General features: G+C 41.1%; 1 protein-coding gene across 1 annotated transcript; it reads left to right on the top strand.

Annotated features, from left to right (window-relative positions):
* The first annotated feature begins 17957 nt into the window (after positions 1-17957).
* Positions 17958-18555, top strand: LOC127232629 (prothymosin alpha-like). Its single transcript, XM_051198787.1, has one exon. The coding sequence runs from the start codon at positions 17958-17960 to the stop codon at positions 18282-18284; it is 327 nt and encodes a 108-aa protein (XP_051054744.1). The 3' UTR covers positions 18285-18555.
* Positions 18556-19900: the final 1345 nt, after the last annotated feature.

Here is a 19900-nt window from a genome sequence, read left to right as displayed (position 1 = left end):
TAAATTGCTCGTCTGTTCTTGATTTAATATTGGTAAGTGATATCTATCCAGAAAATTGTCCATTTCCTTTAAGTTTTGGAATTTTGCGGGGTGCAGGTTTTCAAAGTATAACCTGAAGATTCTCTGAATTTCCTCAGTGTCTGTTGTTATGTCTCCCTTTTCATTTCTGATTTTGTCAATTTGCATGTTATCTCTCTGCCTTTTGTTTAGTTTGGATAAAGTTTTGTCTGTCTTGTTGATTTTCTCGAAAAACCAACTCTTTGTTACATTGATTCTTTGTACTGTTTTCCTAGTTTCTACTTTATTGATTTCAGTCAATTTGACTATTTCCTGGCATCTTCTCTTCCACCGGAGGAGTTTGCTTCTTTTTGGTCTAGAACTTTCAGTTGTGCTGTTAGTTCTCTAATTTCTTCATGTGGGCACTTAGTGCTATGAACTTTCCTCTCAGCACTTCTTTCAAAGTGTCCTATAAGTTTGGATATGTTGTGTCTTCATTCTCAGTGCATTCTGGGAAGTCTTTCATTTCTTTCTTTATGTCTTCCTTGACCCAGGAATGATGGAATTGTACATTGTTCAATTTCCATGAGTTTGTAGGTTTTCTGAATTTTATGTTGTTGTTGAATTCCAACTTTAAAGCATGGTGGTCTGATAAGATACAGGGGACTATTCCAAATTTTTTGTATCTATTGAGGTTTTGTATCTGAGAAGGTTCCATGTGGTGCTGAGAAGAGAGTATATTCTTTTGTGTTTGGGTGGAATGTTCTATAAATGTCTGTTAAACCCAATTGGGTCATAACTTCAGTTAGTTCCTTTGTTTCTTTGTTAAGTTTCTGTCTGGTGGTCCTGTCTAATGTTGAGAGTGGGGTGTTGAAATCTCCCACTATAAGTGTGTGTGGTTTTATGTGTGATTTGAGTTTTAGTAATGTTTCTTTTACAAATGTGGGTGCTTTTGTATTTGGGGCATAGATAATCAGAATTGAGACTTTGTGCTGATGGATGAATAAGAAATGACCTTCATCTCTTTTGACTGATTTTAGTTTAACGTCTAATTTGTTAGTTATTAGGATTGCTACACCCGTTTGTTTCCTGGGTCCATTTGATTGGAAAATCTTTTCCCAACCCTTTACTCTGAAATAATGTCTTTGAAGTTGAGATATGTTTCTTGTATGCAGCAGAAGGATGAGTTCTGTCTTCATATCCATTCTGTTAGCCTGTGTCTTTTCATAGGTGGGTTAAGACCATTAATATTAAGGGATATTAATGACCATTGATAGTTAATTCTTGCTTGTTTTGGGTTTGGTGGTGGTGGTGGTATTGTGTGTGGATTTCCCCGATTTTTCTTTTGGCTGTTGGTAAAGTGGGATTATCTATTACCTATGTTTTTGTGGGTGTAGTTAACTTCCTTGGGTTGGAGTTTTCCTTCCAGAACTTTCCCTAGGGTTGGATTACTTGATGTGTATTATTTAAATATGGTTTTTGTCATGGAATATCTTGGTTTCTCTAAAAATCGTGATTGAAAGTTTTGCTGGGTATTGTAGTCTGGGCTGGCATCCCTGTACTCTTAGTGTTGGTAGAGTATCTATCCAGAACCTTCTGGCCTTCAGAGTTTCCATGGAGAAGTCAGGTGTAATTCTGATAGGTTTGCCTTTATATGTTACTTGGCCTTTTTCCTTTGCTGCTCTTAATATTCTTTCTTTATTCTGTATGTTTAGTGTGGTGAGGGGGACATTTTGTTTTGTTTCATTCTATTTGGTGTTCTATATGCTTCTTGTACTTTCACAGGCATGTCTTTCTTTAGGTTGGGAAAGTTTTCTTCTATGATTTTGTCAAATATATTTTCTGCACCTTGGAGTTAGGTTTCTGGAATCCAAGAGTTTGGTCCAGTGCTTAGCTATGAATCTCTGTTTCTGCTTCCATCAGCTACTGGATGAAGACTCTACAATTTCAGGTAGTCATAAATTTCATTATAGGGGAAGGGCATTTAAAGTAGCCTCTCCGCTATTGCTTAGATTCTTCATTGGGGTCATCCTTGTGGATTCCTGAGAATTTCCCTAATGCTAGCTAGGTTTCTCGTTAAACCCATAATGGCTCCCTCTATCTAGGTATCTCTTTCCTTGCTGTCCCTTTTGTCCTTCCCCCAACTCCACCTTCCGGATTCCTCATGTTCTCCTCCCACATCCCCTTCTCCCCTTTTCATTGTCTTACAGGCCCTTCACCAGTGGGCCTTTGTAACCTGTCTTTTTTTTGGGGGGGGGCTGTATCCATGGATCAGAGAGCTCTTTATTGAACAACTTTATCCCCTTTTATTTTTAGAACAAATCAAAACTGCAGACACAGCTGCTGAGTGCCTCAGTGAGCCATTTATGAAACTCATTTATAAAGAAAATATCAAAACAGAAGACATGTTTCTGTTTCCTCTGGTCTGAACCCCTTTTACTATTGTTAACACATATGGGAGACATGACACATCCCTGCCAGGCTCTGGCTGCCTGGCCAAGCTTCTCTAGGCAGCAGGCTGTGAGGACATCTGCTGGCATCCGTGTCAGGGTGGAGTTGCTGGCACTGGAACAGAGACGGCGCCTTCAGTAATTGTAACACTATTTGATGGCGCAGTTGGCGGAGGGCCACATTGCAATGCATCTTCAGTTTGTGCTGAGGTCAGACTGTGGTGGGAAACTCTCAGCCATTAACCAAGTTCTGTAGGGACAAGAAGTGACAAGACAAGCCCAGTCCCAAAGACATAGGCTGCTGGCTCGTGCTTTAGCTGGAGACTTCCTGACCACTGTCCTTAGACACTGAGTGACCTTCCATGTTCCGAATTAGGTTGGGGTAGCCGTTTGACAGTTGTGCCAGCCTGTCTGCTTCCCTTCCTGGTTTCTCTCATGCAGGTGTTTCCCCTAATAAAATCCTTCCATGTTGAGCCACTGACAACCTGAGACCCAGAATAAAATGTGAAGTTAGGAACCACTGCTGCTCAGGTTGCTTGACATAGCCTCAGAAATAGAAAGCCTGTTAGAGTTGTGTGTGATCTTTGGAGGAGCCCCCCCCCCCCCACCAGGCGGCTGCTTTTCGATGACCTGTCAGTTATTCTTTATAGTCAGCCTCCCATAAGCTCTGTCACGTTAGCGCCTCAGCCTCCGTCCGGCTGAGTAGTAAGTGCTCTCTGCACGGCTCTCTGGTCTTTTCTTTAAATAAAGCAGTTGGTTTCTTCTAGAAGACCGAAAACCACTTGTTTGTCTGTTGCATTTCTGCCCAGTAGAGGTTTTGATTGTCTTTACCCAAAATTAAAAATATTCCTAGATTTTAAAGCCATGTCCACTATCACAGCAGGCCAGAGAGGACCCAGCCAGCAACTGGAAAAAGACAATGGCATGCAAAACTCTTACTCATAATTTTATCCAAAACCTTAAGCCAGAACAAAATTCTTTTTATGTTTCTGTGTGAGCCTGTGTGTTTATATGTTCCGTGTGCATGCAGGTGAGGTAGAGGTGAGACAAGGGCATCTGATCCCCTGGAACTGGAACTACAGGCAGCTGTGAACTGCCAGGTGGGTGCTGGGAACTGAACCTGGGTCCTCTGGAAGAGGAGCTGGTGTCCTGAACTCCTGACCTATCTACCCAGCTCCGAATGGTCTTTATGTCATGTTTCAGGGCCTCCCACTTGCTGCTCTTAATTTGCTATATTTTGCTTCCTACTCCAAGCTGCTTTCAAAAAAAGAAAGTCAAATTTGTTGTCCACAGATTCTTTGGAATCCATATGTAAGTCAACATAACACAGAGCCTGTGTAATTTATATTTAACTGCAATGATCATGTTTTCATATAATTTTCCTATCTGAGCAGAGAGTTTATACAGGAATGTGCAGATGGCAATATGTGAATATGGAATACAAGCTCTGTAGACATTGCCATTCCTTAAACATTATCACAGCTTGGAGCATAAGGACTTATGTTCCCTTTTCCTAAATACCCCTCCCCTCCAAGTCCATCTGGCTTATTGTTTAGGTCATTCTCAAGTGTGACCTTGTGAGAGGCCTTCCCTATGGTGTCTACTCTCTGTCTCCACCCCAACTCTTCACTGTATTTCCTCATAAAACTCATCACCATCTCATACATCATTCATTATTTGATTTAGTTTCTGTATCCTACTAAAGGATACTCCATGTACACACACATGCATATGTGAACAAAGACGCAGAGATGTACGCACACACACACACACACCAAGTCTGTGCTAGAATAGTACCCTACACAGAGTGAGTATTCAATAACTATTTGTTAAATAACTTGCAAGGATGTTCAAGCAATATATAGTTTAGAATGTATGGAATTAAGCTACATTTTATATGACATTCTAAATTTCTTCAATAGTACGCTCTTTCCAAAACAAACTTTCACTATGTTGGCCAGTATGGTGGTTTGAATAAGAACAGTCCCCTTAGGCTAATATATTTAAGTGTATAGTCACCAGGGAGTAGAATTTTTGGCATGATTAGAAGGATTAGGAGGTGTGGCCTTGTTGGAGGAAGTGTGTCACTGGGGGGTGGGCTTTAAGGTTCAGTCTCTCTTCCTGCTGCCTTTAGATCAGGACGTACAATTCTCAGCTACTTCCCCACACCATATTTGCCTGTGTGATGCCATACTCCTGCCATAATGATAATGGACTAACCTCTGAAACTGTAAGCCAGCCCCAACTAAATGCTTTCCTTGATAAGAGTTGCCTTGGTCATGGTATCTTTTCACAGCAATAAAACAGAGACCAATCAGACAGCGTGTCTTTGAACTCCTTATTCTCTTGCCTCAGCCTCTTAAGTGCTGAGATTAAACCAATATAACACTATACCCAGAGAGAAGTTTTTTCTTTCCTTTCCTTTTCTTATACTTACTTATTTTGTAGGTGTAGGGGGAATATAGCTTCACATCCGCATACATATGGAGTCCAGAGAACACCTGAAGGGAACCAGCTCTCTTTCACCCTATGATTTCTGGGGATGGAACTGAGCTCATCAGATTTGGCCACAAAGTGCCTTTGTCCTTGAGCCGTCTTGCCAGCCCCTAAATACATTTCAACAGATAGTTTATTTACAGAAATATAGTTTAGAAGTGCATATTGATTTCATTATCTTTGTATTCTAATAAAATTTCCTTCAGTAAATGTATCTGAAATGCCACAAATAATTACACTAGTGCTCAATTTTTGCTTACTGCTGTAAGTGCCTCACTCTATGTTAATTCATCCCAGCCTCTAATAGCCCAACAGCATAGCTATTACCCCATCGTCCAGAGAAAGAAGCCAATGCAGAGAAAGTTTGTCATCTGCCCAAGGTTACCCAGCTAACAAACAGCAGAGCCAGTACTCAGCCTCAGGATTCCTCTGGCTTTAACCCAAACCCTTAACTACCTTCTACAGACCTTCAGTCCACAGAAGAGGAAAATTGTCGTTTATAGTCAGGAAAATATCAACGTTTTCCATTTCTTGTACATTCTACTTAGAGCAAGAACATTGCACTGCTGTGGTTATTTAAAGCACCCAAATGGTCCTTTCTAAAGTTTCTAGAAAGAGTAATTGTTTAAACCATAGACCTGAGGTTCTCAAACTATGGGTCATCACCCCTTTGGGGGTCAAATGATCTTTTCACAAGAGTCACATAAGATTTCTTGAATATCAGATATTTGCAATCTGATTCATAACAGTCACAAAATTACAGTTATGAAATTGCAACAAAAAATAATTTTATGGTTGGAGAGTCACCAAAACATGAGGAACTGTATCGAAGGGTCATAGCATTAGGAAGGTTGAAAGCCACTGCTTTAGACAGTCTCAAGGCATCTGCAAGGAATTATCATTAGCTGCTACTTTCCCCTCCCTACTAGGCAGCTTTCTATATACAAGCTGCCCTATACTGAATTTGCAGAATTACCCTAGCCATTCAGGTAAGGGATGTAGTTCTATAACAACTTGTAAATGATCTCAGGAGAAGGCAGCAATGTCTCTGTAGCTTGGGACAAGTATAGGCCTCACCTGCCTGGGAATGTTCCTGAAGGAGACCCCAGAGCAATCACACCCTGGCACATACAGTTTTTAATTTTAGTTTTATTTGTTGTTGTTTGTTCGTTTGTTTGTTTTTGAGACAGGGTTTCTCTATGTAGCCTTAGCTGTCCTGGAACTTGATCTGTGGACTGGGTTGGCCTGGAACTCACAGAGGATCTGCCTGCCTCTGCCTCCCAAGTTCTGGGATTAATGGTGTTTGCCACCATTGCCCGGCTTCATTCTTGGTTTGTGCTGATCTAGTCAAAATAATAATGACCTCTGTGGACACCAGATGCTGAAGTAGAGCTCACTTAACACTTAATTTTTTTTTCTAATTCAAGATATCTGATGAATCTGAGAAGTGAATTTTATCTGATTACAATATACAGCACGCTGGAATTTCTGCCAAGTCCATCTAGGGAAACAACCTGGCAGGTTTTCCAAGTTTCAAAAGCAGGTGTGAAATAAACTTCAGATTTTTAGGGTGATGAGTATAGATGACCATTGTTTGCCACCGAGTGCTGTGCACTAGGAATCTGTGCAAACACCGGCTGTGGACTTTCAATTGCCTTTGCAAATAGCTAGTTGTGTTTCCTGCCAATTTTGTCTCATTTTCTGATGCAAATGGCAGATGTGCCAGTAAGTATCTATGAATTTGACTGAATTGCATTGCGTTCTTTTTTTATCCTAGTAATTTTGGATTTCAGAAAAGTGAAGGTGTTGAAAAAGAGTTCACAGATTTCAAAATTTCCCATTAACATTTTTTAAAGAGCAAAGAGTTTGACATTTCTCCTGAAGCAGCTGCTCTAAATCACTATTGATTGCCTTGATGCGTACTTTTAGAAATAAACAGAAGTCTTGTCTCACACACATTCATGCTATGATTTAGCAAAGGTTCTCTGTCTTCACTGCCCAAACAGTAAATGAAATCCCATACTTTAATGGCCATCTATGGACCCAACATCATTGGGTATCCCATCTCACATTCTGCTTAAAGTAGAAAACTAAAGCCTAACACATCTTTAAAATTCACTTTGCAATGGGGCTGAAGAGAAGGTTCAACATTTAAGAGCCCCAGCTGCTCTCCAACAGCAACACAGTTCCATTCCCAGCCACTACATAGCAGCCCACAGCGGTCAGCAACCACAGTTCCCAAGGGATCTAGCACCCCCTTTTGGCTTCTGAGGGCACTGTAAGTATCTGATGCACAGACACACCTGCAGTTACTCACACATACACATAGAAAAAAAACTAAGTCCCCTTCAGACCTGGTATGGTGGCACATGCCTTAATCCCATAGGAGACAGAGGCAGATGTAGCTCTATGAGCTTGAAGTCATCCTGGTCTATATAGTAAGCTCTAGGCCATAGTGAGACCCTCTCTGAAAAAAAAGTCATATTTCATAATAATCACCAGCCCACAGAGTGAGCACTGGACAGTTATTTTCTAGTGTTTGTGTCTCTCCTCTCCACTTAGGGAGTCCTGAGCTTTCAGGAAATCCAGGAATCCTGTTCCCTGGCATTTTTAGGGGATAAAATGTGAGGCCTAAAATCATTTCTGAATGGCTTTGTTACCACGAGGAAAACAAATATGAAGAAGCTAATGTGGAAGAGACAGCTGAGTAAAGCACAGAGAGAAAGTGCATTTGTTATAGCAAAATCTGCTACATGGGGGTCACCCAGTGTGGTTCAGGAATTAAGGCACTGTGGCAAAAGCCTGAAGCCTGAGTTCAGTCCTCCAAACGCAAGCAAAGATGGTAGGAGAACTGACTCCATGCTGTTCTCTGACCTTTACCCACCCACCATGACAAATCCCATACACACCACATAACAATAAATGATTAGAAAGCCCCTAGCTGAAAACACCCGAAGACCGCCCTTCTCGTTTGCAAGAGCCAGAGTTTTCCTTTTAATTTAGGTCTGAGTTGTTGTCTCCACAACTTTTAACGTATGCCTTTCTAGCGATAGTTGTCGAGAGTGGATGAAGTCCTGGGTGAATGTGTATTGTTTCCATGGACACAGCCATGTCAAAGACCCCAGTGCCCCACATGGGATTTGACAAAGCCTTCCCCAGGTCAGGCTCAGGGAATTGTCAAAACCTTCATGTGATCCATACACAGATGCTGACAGTGTGTGCAAAAGCTAGCAACCATTCCTTCTTCCTCTGCAGTGACTGCAGCCAGTGGCTGCTCTGCTATGCATACCTCCTAGGGAGATTAGCCAAACCTGTCTCCTTGTTCAGTTGTATATAGTAAGCCTGCCTCTTCAACTCAGATGTATAAAGGAAACTTGATGGAGTTTCTAGATTGCTGTTGTTGCAGGTACCCTCTATCAGAGTGAGCACAGCCCACCCAATCCTAGCTTTGCTGTATATGTGTCTGTTGTTTCTTTAGGCACATTTCACCCTAGTCAGAGAAACAAGCCATGCAGGATGTGGCAGATTGTCACTTATAAGATCGAGGAGTTCTCTTAATATTGGAGTCTTGGCTGCCCCCATCTTATGAATGAAAACATTTCTGAATGTAGACTATGTAATAGCTAACTAGGGAAGGTATGGTGATACATACCTGTGATCCCAGAACTTGGGAGTCTGAGGCAGCAGGATCAGAAGCAACAGGCCAGCCTGGGCTACATAGAGATCCTAGATGACACAGTGGGATCCTGTTATTTGGATGTTTTTTGTTTTTGTTGTTTGTTTTGTTTTGTTTTGTTTTAAGAAAGGCAAGGAAAAAAGATGGAAGGAAGACAAGAAGAAAGGAAAGGCTAGATACTTCTGGTGTGACTGGCCTAGTACTGTCACCCTCCAAGTGGCTGCTGAACCCTGCCAATTACCTCCACCTGCTGCTGCCCTTGTGGCCACGCCATGGAGCCCCTTGATAAAGTGTCACTAAGTGCACAGCAGCCCGCAGAGTTCAGGTGCCCTTAGAATGTCCAATAGAGACGGCTACTTTTTTAAATTAATTTATTTATTTTTTATTTTACATGTCGATCCCAGTTCCCTCTTCCTCCCTCCCTCCATCTCTCCCTCTTACCCTCTCTACCCCCTCACATACCCCTTGACCACCCTCCCCTCCCATCCCCCACCCCAATTCCACATGTAGGGGAGACAGCTACTTTTATGCTGCAATTGTTGCTGTAGTTGCTGTTCATGTGTTTCTGGCCCTATTTGTCTATGTGGCCTGGAATGAAGGTTCAAGACAGTGGCATGAAGGCAAACAAGATTGAAGAGAACATCAGCATTTGATAGCATGAAATTTATTTTTTCAATAAGTTAAGTACTTCTGGGCTATTGATAATAAATACATTTTGTTTGAATAAAGTTGAAGGAACATGTTAAAATCAAAAAAGAAAAGGAAGGAAGGAAGGGAGGGAGGGAAGGAAAGAAGGAAGGCAGAAGGGTATCTTTCATATCTTTCTAAGCTAGTTTTAACAGTGAGATCCAAGAACACGGTGATGCACTATTGTATTATGATTTGCTCTTTTGTTTTTTTTGTCCTTTTTGAGGGACCCACCCCTGGTCCCAAGCAAATCACACATAGAGGCTTGTTCTTAGTTAGGAATGCTCAGCCTTAGTTTGGCTTGTTTCTTGCCAGCTTCTCTTAAATTATCCCAACTACCCTTTGCCTCTGGGCTTTTATCTTTCTCCATTTCTGTATACTTTACTTTTACTCTTACTCCATGACTTGCTGGGTGGCTGGGCAGCTGCCCCTGATGTCCTCCTCTCCTTGTTCTCCTAACACCTAAGCATTTGCCATGATCACCAAGGTTAATCAAAACCCCTATTACAATCCCATTGAGAGTCTGCCTCCAGAGTTTTTCTATTGAACGTGCCATCTGATAATGAAAATAAAGATGTGAGGTTAAAATTCAAGTTTTTATATTCAAGTTGCTAAATGTCAAATTCACCTTCGTATTGCTGTTAAGCTATTTGGATTATTTTTAAGGGCTCAGCCAAACATTTAATAAGTATGATAATAAGTATATCTACGAATAACCCCCAGCCAATCTCATTAACCTTTGAAGCTTTTTGAATGTGTGTTTTCTCTTCTCTCCTCCTCTCTGCCTCCTTCTCTTGTTCCCGTCTTTAAAACTAGTATATATTCTTTATATAGAATATGTTTCACTATGGAATTTTATGAATGTATATAATTTATTTTAACCATATTCACCTCATTACTCTCTCTTGTACCCCCTCCTACTTTCACTGATCGGCTTTCTCCTCCCAACTTTCATGTAAGTGTGTGTGCATGTGTGCATATGCACACATTACAATTACTGTTGCTTTCATAAGCATGAGTAAAGGATTAGTCATAGAAATATCCATGCCTTACCAGTAGTTACATCACTGAAGAAAATGTTCCCACGTCCTCTCATCATTTACCTGACAATAGTTTGGGATGGGGTAGAGCCTCATGAGACCTGTTTCAAACTATTCAGTTCATTATTTCGAAGGACATCATGACTGCCATGTCTGACCAATGTCTTAATATTTGTTTTAGATAAAGTTGTATTGCTGTGAAGAGACACCATGACCATGACAACTCTTATAAAGGCAAACCTTTCATTGGAGCTGCCTTATAGACTCAAAGGTTTGGCGCATTATCAGCATGGAGGGAAGCATGGCAGCACACAGGGAGATACAGTGCTGAGCCAACACCAAGAGTTCTGCATCTGGACTGACAGGCAGCAGGAAGAAAGAGTGACATTGAACCTGACTTGAGCATCTGAAACCTCAAAGCCCTCCCCTAGTGACACATTTCCTTCAACAAGACCACACCTACCCCAACAAGGCCAAACTTCCTAATAGTGCCAAGCATTCAAATCTATGAGCCTATGGGGACATTCCTATTCGAACTACCACAACATTAAAACACAAACTTTTGAATCCAGGTGGAGTCAATACCAAAGATATGAACAAAACAAAACAAAACAAAATGAAAGTTCAGTTAACTTGTTAAAGCCAGACACATCACATGTATCAGCATTTTCTCAATGCCTTCTTTAAGAAAAGCTGAGATCCAGACAGCACCATTCTTCTCAGAAACAAGAAAGAAAGACTTAAAATTCATACAGAATCACAAAAGGCCCTGATTATTTTGGATAGCCAAAGTTATACTGAGCAAAAGAATAAAAGAATGCTGCTGAATTTCATACATGATTTCAAGTTCCAGTACAGAGCCATTATAATAAAAAACAGCACAGTTGTGGCAGAGAAACAGGCACACAGATCAATGAAACAGAAGGGAGGACACAGATAAAAGACCATGCAACTACGGCTACCTGATTTTTTAACAAAGATGTCAAAGCGCACATTGGAGAAAAAAGACAGCACTTCCAAAAAATTATGCTGGGATAACTGGATGTCTACATGAGAAATTTAAACTAGATTCTTGTCTCTCACCATGCTGAAAAATCAACTCAAATGCATCAAAGATTTCAACAAAAAAACTTTAAACTCTAAAATTACTGGAGGTAAGAATATTGATTGTGATCCTAGCCTTTAACGGCTGAGGAAAGGAAAACATGTGTGACCAGGAAGTTGAGCCTGGTTAGGAATAGAAGATAGGAAAGAGAGAGGGAGAGACAGAGACAGAGAGAGAGAACATAAAAGAGGGAGCCAATATTGGTTTGAAGATAAAATTGAACACAAAGAAAGGTCTAGAGAACTACAAGACTGCTCCCAACTAACAATCTCAGCTTCCATGGAAAGGCTATCATAAATGCCCTTCCCGGAGAGTGAGATCAACAACTAACTTTTCCATGTAGCCCTCAACTAATGCCTGTTGAAAACAGGATCAAACACCCATACATAAACACTGAGTTGAACTAGAACCCAGATGCAGATGGAGAGGACAAGACCATGCGGCAGAAACACATAGAGACAGCTTACCTGAACAAGGAGGAGCTAACAGGCCACCAGACTGATAGCTGGGAAGCCAGCATGGGACTGATTCAGGCCCCCCTGAATATGGGTCTCAGCCAGAAGGACTGAGCAGTCTAAGAGACCTCAGATAGTGGAGCCAGGATGTATTCCTGGTGCACAAAAGGACTTTGTGAACATATCCCCCATGGAGGGATAACTGCCTTAATCTAGAAACAGGAGAGAAGCCCTAGTCCCTACTTCACATGACCTGTCAGATCTATATGACCCCAACTGGATGGCATTCCCCTACATATGGAATTGGGATGGGGGGATGGGAGGGGAGGGTGGTTAGAGTGCATGTGAGAGGGCAGAGAGGGTAAAAGGGAGGGAAGGAGGGAGGGAGGGAAGAAGGGAGGGAGAGAGGGAGGGAGAAAGAGGGAACTGGGATCGACATGTAAAATAATAAATTAAATTAAAAAAAAAATGCTTTGACTCCAAAATTTAAGTTGAAGGACAAGTTACTGGGGAAAAGGATTTCTATTTTTGTTTCCACAGAAAATGAAAAGATGTGGATTCCTTTCAGACTAATGTGGTTTGATCACGCCAGACCGCCTGAAACAGAGTACAAGGTGATCCTACATTCAAAACAGCTGGACAAAGCAGACTTACAGACTACAGCCAGGATTTCTGAATCTTCTTCGAATCCTCCATAACAGTGCCCCTTACCAGCAGGAAGTAGTTTGGAAAGAACAACGCCCAAATTCCCAAATATTGTGTATAAATGTTTGTTTTCATTTAATTGGACTTTGTTATATAAAATAAAATAAATTAATAAAAAAAAAGAATATTGAGTACATTTCAACATATAGGCATATTTAATTCCAGTACTTGGGAATCAGAGGTAGGCAGTTCTCTGTGAGTTCAAGGCCAGCCTGATCTATGTAGTGAGTTCTAGGACAGGGCTAATTAGACTAATCCTGCCTCAATACCCCATGATCCCCCCCCCCCAAAGATAAAGGCATAAGTACTGGAAGAATGTCTCTAGAGCTAAGAGCACTCATTGCTCTTACAGAGGACCTGGGTTTAATTCCTAATGCCTACCTAGTGGCTCACAACCATCTGTATGTAATTCAGTTATAAGCGATCTGAAGTCTGTTTTCTGGTAGGTACAACAGAATCAGAGAAATCTTTACGAGCTACACTTCTATCAGAGGATTCGCATCTAGAATATGAAGAACTTGAGAACTAAACCTCAGTATGTGTGTAATGGTAAGTCATCAGGAGTCAGCTTCATATTGTGCCCATTTAGCAGAGTAACTGCTGTAGGTTCTCCCCATAGTGCCTATGACCTACCTAGTCACAAGTTCTTCGCACTGATTTCAGTGCAAGGTATGGGTTTAAATGTGTGGAGTAAGCCCCTAATCTAGTCATAAAGTGGTTGGTTGGTTACTCCCATGACACTGACACCACTGTTACACCAATAGTCATGTTTTGCCAGGTCAGCCATTATTGTAGCTCCCAGGGTTCACAGCTGGGTAAGATGGATGGCATGCTTATATTCTAATAGGAATGTGTTACCTCCTTTGGAATTATTTGTCAGTGAGGTCATGGACCCCCAAACATTACAGGCTATTGTCAACACTCTTGGTTACCCTCCACAACTTGATGGTCAGACCCTATGGCACATGACACCACACACTTGAGTCATAGAACACAAAGAAATCAAGCTTATACTCACCTGAAGCTTCATCCCTACTGAATAGCTTTCAAAGTGCTGGAAGGTGATATGCCCACTACCAGGGGAGAAAATTATCATTGCTGCTACTGTGTGTGTGTGTGTGTGTGTGTGTGTGTGTGTGTGTGTATGATAGCTATGGGAGACACACATAGGCATATATACATAAATAATGATTATAAATAAAAATTTAAAGTAAAAGATGGCTATGCCATCTACACAATAATTACAGGAGGAATTTCTCTATATCAGACCTATTTTCCTCACACAGATTTTGTAATTTTTAAATTGATATTATAAAGAATAAAGCAATGGGAAGGCAGAAAATGTACCTTAAAATAAGTGGAAACTAAGAGCATGTTATTAGAAAAGTCAAAGTAGTAAATATTAAACCAAAGCCAAATTCTTCATTACTAGAATCTATTCTGGAGTCATAGGAAAACTCCCATACTGAACAAAATAATAGAACTGAAAAATAAGTACATGTCACAATCTTCATAGATAGGCAGGCCAATAATTTAAAACTCTTTAATATCCATTCTGTGGTACTAACTCACCATGTATTAAAGAGATGGGAAGTGTCCAGAGGACAGTGCAGGTGAGATAGCCCAGCCTCTAGGCTCTGAGGGAGAGGCTCAGCTTGCCAAATTTACATCTCCAACCCCACACTCAAGAAAAAGGTCCCTACTCAGAAAACAGATGATACTGGGCTACACATCTTAGAACAATTCTTAGTGACAGTCCTCTGAGATGCCTCGTATCCTAGCACACTTTATACAAGCATCTTGACCTCACTCCTCCCCTCTGGTCATCCAGCATCTCACTGTTCTTCAGAGTCAAGGAACTTCTGCTTCTCTCTGGCTTATTCTCCTTCTTGCTCCCCTCCCCCCACACCACCCTGCTTTAGATCTCTGCTCAAAGTCAAGTTGACAGACATGCTCTGATCTCCCATCTCACCGCATAGCATTCTTTATAACCCCTGTCACTGCTATTTTATACACTTGTTATTTATTGCTGTGTTCCCCATGGGGACATTCTCCATGAGAGCAGGGCCTTGGACTTTCTAGTCACTAATCGTCCCAGCACCCAGAATGATGTTGAGCATACAAAAGCTCTCGTAAATATTTAATGAATAAGTGAATGAATGTTTTCCAGCTACCTAGTCTTCTCCCTAGGAGAGGTTTACATAATAGGATTTCCCCTGGCTTTCACATTTGTCATGGTGAGTATATAATCCAGAGCTGTGTGGGAGCCCTCTGACTCCTGGAAGTGTCATCTGCTAAAGTGAATGTCTGTTCCAATTACCTAACACACCTAACATCTTCATCTTCTTCTTCTTTTTTTTTTTTTTTTTTTTGTTTTTGTTTTTGTTTTTGTTGTTGTTTTTTGAGATTTGAGACAGGGTCTCTCTGTAGCTTTGGAGCCTGTCCTGGAACTAGCTCTGTATACCAGGCTGGCCTCGAACTCACAGAGATCAACCTGCCTCTGCCTTCCCAGTGCTGGGACTAAGGGTATGTGCCACCACAGCTGACCACACCTAACATCTAACTCTAAACTAGTTCTCTTATGATTAATCGGTCTTGGAACCATTGATTTCAACCTTATTTTAGCTCCAATTCCTATTTTGTTCAAAGGATGAGCAAAAAAAGTACATGTAAAACTGAAAAAAAAGCAGCTCTGCTCCACATGCTCACCTGTAACCCCAGCACTGTGGGAGGCAGAAGCAAGAAGGTCATTGGGACTTACTGCCCATCTCCAGGTTTACTGAGAGACCCAGCCTCAAAGGAATAATGTGGAGAATGATACAATAAGATACCTGATATCCTCCTTTGGCTTGTGTGCACTTACAGGTACATACTTTCCCACAAATGTATTATGCTACACACACACACACACACACACACACACACACACACGTGCGTGCGCATGCACGCGCGCATGCACGAACACACTTGAGGAGGGATTAAGTAATCAGAAATGAACAATACTATTGCGGTAAATAAGGATCAGGATAAACAAATAGGCCAAATAGATGTTTATTCAGGGAGAAATAACTTACAACCTAGACAGATGAACACCAGGAAATTCAACCCGATCCTCTCCTGCATGTCCAAATCAGTGGTCAAGGTGGGGGCAATTCTATGCCCAACAGGCCATTAGCTGAGGCGAGATTGAACTCCAGCAGGAGCAACAACAGTGTCCAACATATTTTCGGGAAAGTGCATGGTGCTGTCAGGAGCAACAGTGTCTCATGTCAATGGAGTACTAATATTAAAACATTTAAATGCCATGTTTTGCATGTCTATGAAGTGATTGAAGATTAAGCATCTATATCTGACTAATTTTATAGGTACAGGAAATGTGAGTGAAGATAATCTGTAATACTCGGGGACTTAGCTAAAAAGACTGATTAAAACTTTCCTGAGTAAAGCAGGAACAAATACTTAAACAATATAACTATTTACATATACCTACATGTAAATCCCTAAAATAGAGGTAGAGTATAAGTGTCAAGACAAGAGGTAGAACTATAAAGGGCAGCAAGATAAATATCCCAAATTGTATCAATATACAAAATGTCTTGAATACAGGAAAAGTATACATACATAGAATATGGTAAAAAATAATGTGCATAAAATATTATAAGTGGAAACATTTAACACAATATAACAAAATATAAACTTAATTTTATATAGCTTACCACATAAGAATACACAACAATGTAAGCTGTAAAATACTATCTCATTCTTACTCAAATTCTCAAGAAAATAGGCTAATCTACCTATATCCCATCTAAACCATACCTTTACCAACCATTCCCTATTCCTGTCTAAAAGATAAACCCGAGTGTAAGCATCACCCAATCCCAAATAACTAAAACCAACCCAAAGACGATGACTATTATCCCAAAATTTCAAGGGTAGGGAAAGGGGGCGTAGTCATATTAAGATTACTTCCTGCTGAAATGGGACGATGATTGTTCCAATGGATCCCACTTCTGACACCAGATATTGCGGTAAATAAAGATCAGGATAAACAAATAGGCCAAATAGATGTTTATTCAGGGAAAAATAACTTACAACCTAGACAGATGAACACCAATAAATTCAACCCGATCCTCTCCTGTCCGAGTCACGCCAGAAAGAGAGAGCGCCTTCCTGGCCCCCTCCGACCTCCTTCCTCAGGTCACCTCCGCCCATCGCTCCACCCCCCAATGGGCGTGGTCAGTGCTACAGAAGGATTATCTCACTACAATATACCATTCTCATTAGGCTGAAGCAACATCACAGATAATAGCTCTTTTTTTGTCCCTTTAATCACATACCCCAACATGCTTCCAGCAGAAGCTTAGGTCTCCCTCCCAAAGTGGCTGCTTCTTTATCCTCTCCATTGACCAAAGATCCCTAAGTGTTGGAGATGTCCTTCTGCATATGTGTTTCTCTTATTGGTTGATGAATAAGCACTGTTTGGTCAATAGAGGTAGGAAGATAGGCGGGACTAGGAGACGAGGAGAAATCTGGGAATAGTAGGCAGAGAGAGAGAGAGACAGAGACAGAGAGAGAGAGAGAGCTTATGGAGATTATACCATGTAGTCACCAAAGGAGTAACAAGTCCGGGCATTCTCCAGGAAGCCAAGACCATGTGGAAATACATAGATTTATAGAAATAGATTCATAATTAAGACAGAGCTTGCCAATAATAATCTCTAGCCATAGACCAACAGTACCAGCAACACCTGGGCTTACTTTAGCCTGAACTAGCAAGACTTCTGTTTCCAATGCCAGGGCTGGTATCACCAGTGAGTAACTGACTCCTCTTGATGCTACCACCTGGGATGAGGACAGATGAGGTGTTCTGTTGTCCTGGTTTTCATACTGTAAGCAAAGTCACTAGGGTCTTTAGACCTTTCCACATAATGTGAGATTTCACCTAGTACAAGGCCCAGTGTGGCCACTCAAACAAGGAGACAGTCCTACTCAGATGCCTCTCCCCATAGGAGCTCCTAATCTGTGAGGTACACAGAATGCTGGCATAAAGTGTACTGTGCACATGTTTGCCTCTTTCTCCCTTTTTCCTTTCAGAGTTATGCTTTTATTCTTCTACTGGTTAACATTTTGGTGAAATGATGCTCTTAAGAATAGGCAATAGACTGGCTGCTCTGAGAAGCCATCATTGCATTGTTCCCGGGTCCTGCTCCGTGCTCGCTGCAGCCACCTTCGCCTCCCTCCTGCCTCCTCCTCCACAGTGGACTCTGGCAGCTTTCTCGCCAGAGTCCTCGAACTCCTGTTTCTCTCCTCCCTCGCTGCAGCAGATCACCGGCGTGCCCCACCATGTCAGACACGGCCATGGACACCAGCTCTGAGATCACCACTAAGGACTTGAAGGAGAAGAAGGAAGTTGTGAAGGAGGCAGAGAATGGAAGAGACTCACCAGCCAATGGGAATTATAATGAGGAAAATGGGGAGCAGGAGGCTGACAATGAGGTAGATGAAGAAGAGGAAGAAGGTGGGGAGGAAGAGGAGGAGGAGGAAGGTGACAGTGAGGAAGATGATGGAGATGAAGTTGAAGCTGAGGCTCCTACGGGCAAGCGGGTAGCTAAAGATGATGAGGATGATGACGTTGACACCAAGAAGCAGAAGACTGATGAGGATGACTAGACAGCAGAAAGGAAAAGCTAAACTTAAGGCCACTGTGACCTATTCACCCTCCACTTCCTGTCTCAGAATTTAAACATGGTCACCTTCGAGTAGAGGAGCAGGCCCCGCCCACCCATAGCAGGCAGTACCACCCACAGTTGACATGCGCTCTCTGCCACCCCACGAAAACCACAACATGAATTTGCAACAGGGGAGGAAAGAAAACCAAAACTTCCAAGGCCCTGCTTTTTTTCTTAAAAATACTTTAAAAGGAAAATTTGTTTGTATTTTTTATTTACATTTTATATTTTTGTACATATTGTTAGGGGGTCAGCCATTTTTAATGATAATGGGTGACCAAACCAGCCTTCAGAGCGATCTGTCCTATTAACTGACCTTACTTGTGGTATGTCCATGTTCATTATAATTTCAAAAGGAGAAAAAAAAAAAACCTTGTAAAAAAAAAAAAAAAAACAAAAACGACAACAAAAAAAGCAATCTTATTCTGAGCATTCCAGTAACTTTTTTTTTTTTGTGTATGTACCTAGCTGTACTATAAGTAGTTGGTTTGTATGAGATGGTTAAAAAAGCCAAAGATAAAAGGTTTCTTTTTTTTTTTTTTTTTTTTTCCTTCCTTTTTTTTGTCTATGAAGTTGCTGGGGGTTTTTTTGTTTGTTTGCTTTGGTTTTTTTGTTTTTTGGCCTGTTTGATGTTTGTATGAAACAATGTCCAACAACAAACCAGAATTTTATTTTGCTGAGTTGTTCTAAAAAGAATAGGCAATAATCTTTGTTAGTAGGCTGGCTGCCCTTAAGCCAAAGGACAAAGCTTAAGATTTCATGTCTACCCTCATTGAAAAACTCAAGTGTTAATTGATTCAAGTTTTACATCTTTCCTCCTAGAAGATAGAAATTGTAGACCTTGTTCATCGGTTCTCCTCCTACTCTTCTACTCTGTCATTTCCTAGGTTTCCCTTTTACAAATCTGAATGCAGCTGGGTGTGGTGTCAGCATACTCCTCCAAGCACTCAGGAGGCTGAACAGGATGACTAGACATTCAAGGTCATCCCACGTCACACAGAAAGACTCTTTCCCATCCCCTCCCCATGAAAAATCTGAAACTAAACTTATAGATTGTTATTTTTAAATTTTTACCTTACCCAAATATATTTTGTTTCTAAATACTTCTATTATTTATAGTTAACTTTATTTTGCTTGGTTTTTGTAGTGAGTTAGTTTGAACTCAGAGCCAAATACAAGCCAGACGAGCATTGTCCTGCTGAGCTACACACCCAGCCCTGTCCCATTTTATAATCCTACTGAATGACCTCCCTCAACTCTATGACCATACCTTAACTACATAGATTTAAGTATAATCCTCACTGGTTTTATCTTCGGCTACCTTTTCTTGTAAATCATGGATTTTTTTTTTTTCCTTAAACTGTTTTTGCTGACTCACATTTGATTGAAATAACTCGTGCAAACACATTTTCTGAAAGAGGGCATATTTCTACATATCAAAAGGTTAAGCTGGGTATGTTGTTCTAAGTCCACAGCCATTCTGTTCACAACCTTATACCCATTGTTTTCTGGTTACTGAATGAGAAGCTCATGATCATTCAGAAACTCTTGCCTGGG

This window comes from Phodopus roborovskii, unplaced genomic scaffold, assembly GCF_943737965.1.
Source record: "Phodopus roborovskii unplaced genomic scaffold, PHOROB, whole genome shotgun sequence".
Classification (NCBI taxonomy): domain Eukaryota; kingdom Metazoa; phylum Chordata; class Mammalia; order Rodentia; family Cricetidae; genus Phodopus; species Phodopus roborovskii.
The sequence above is the reverse complement of the archived record's forward strand: the minus strand, read 5'-3'. Positions and strand labels throughout refer to the sequence as shown.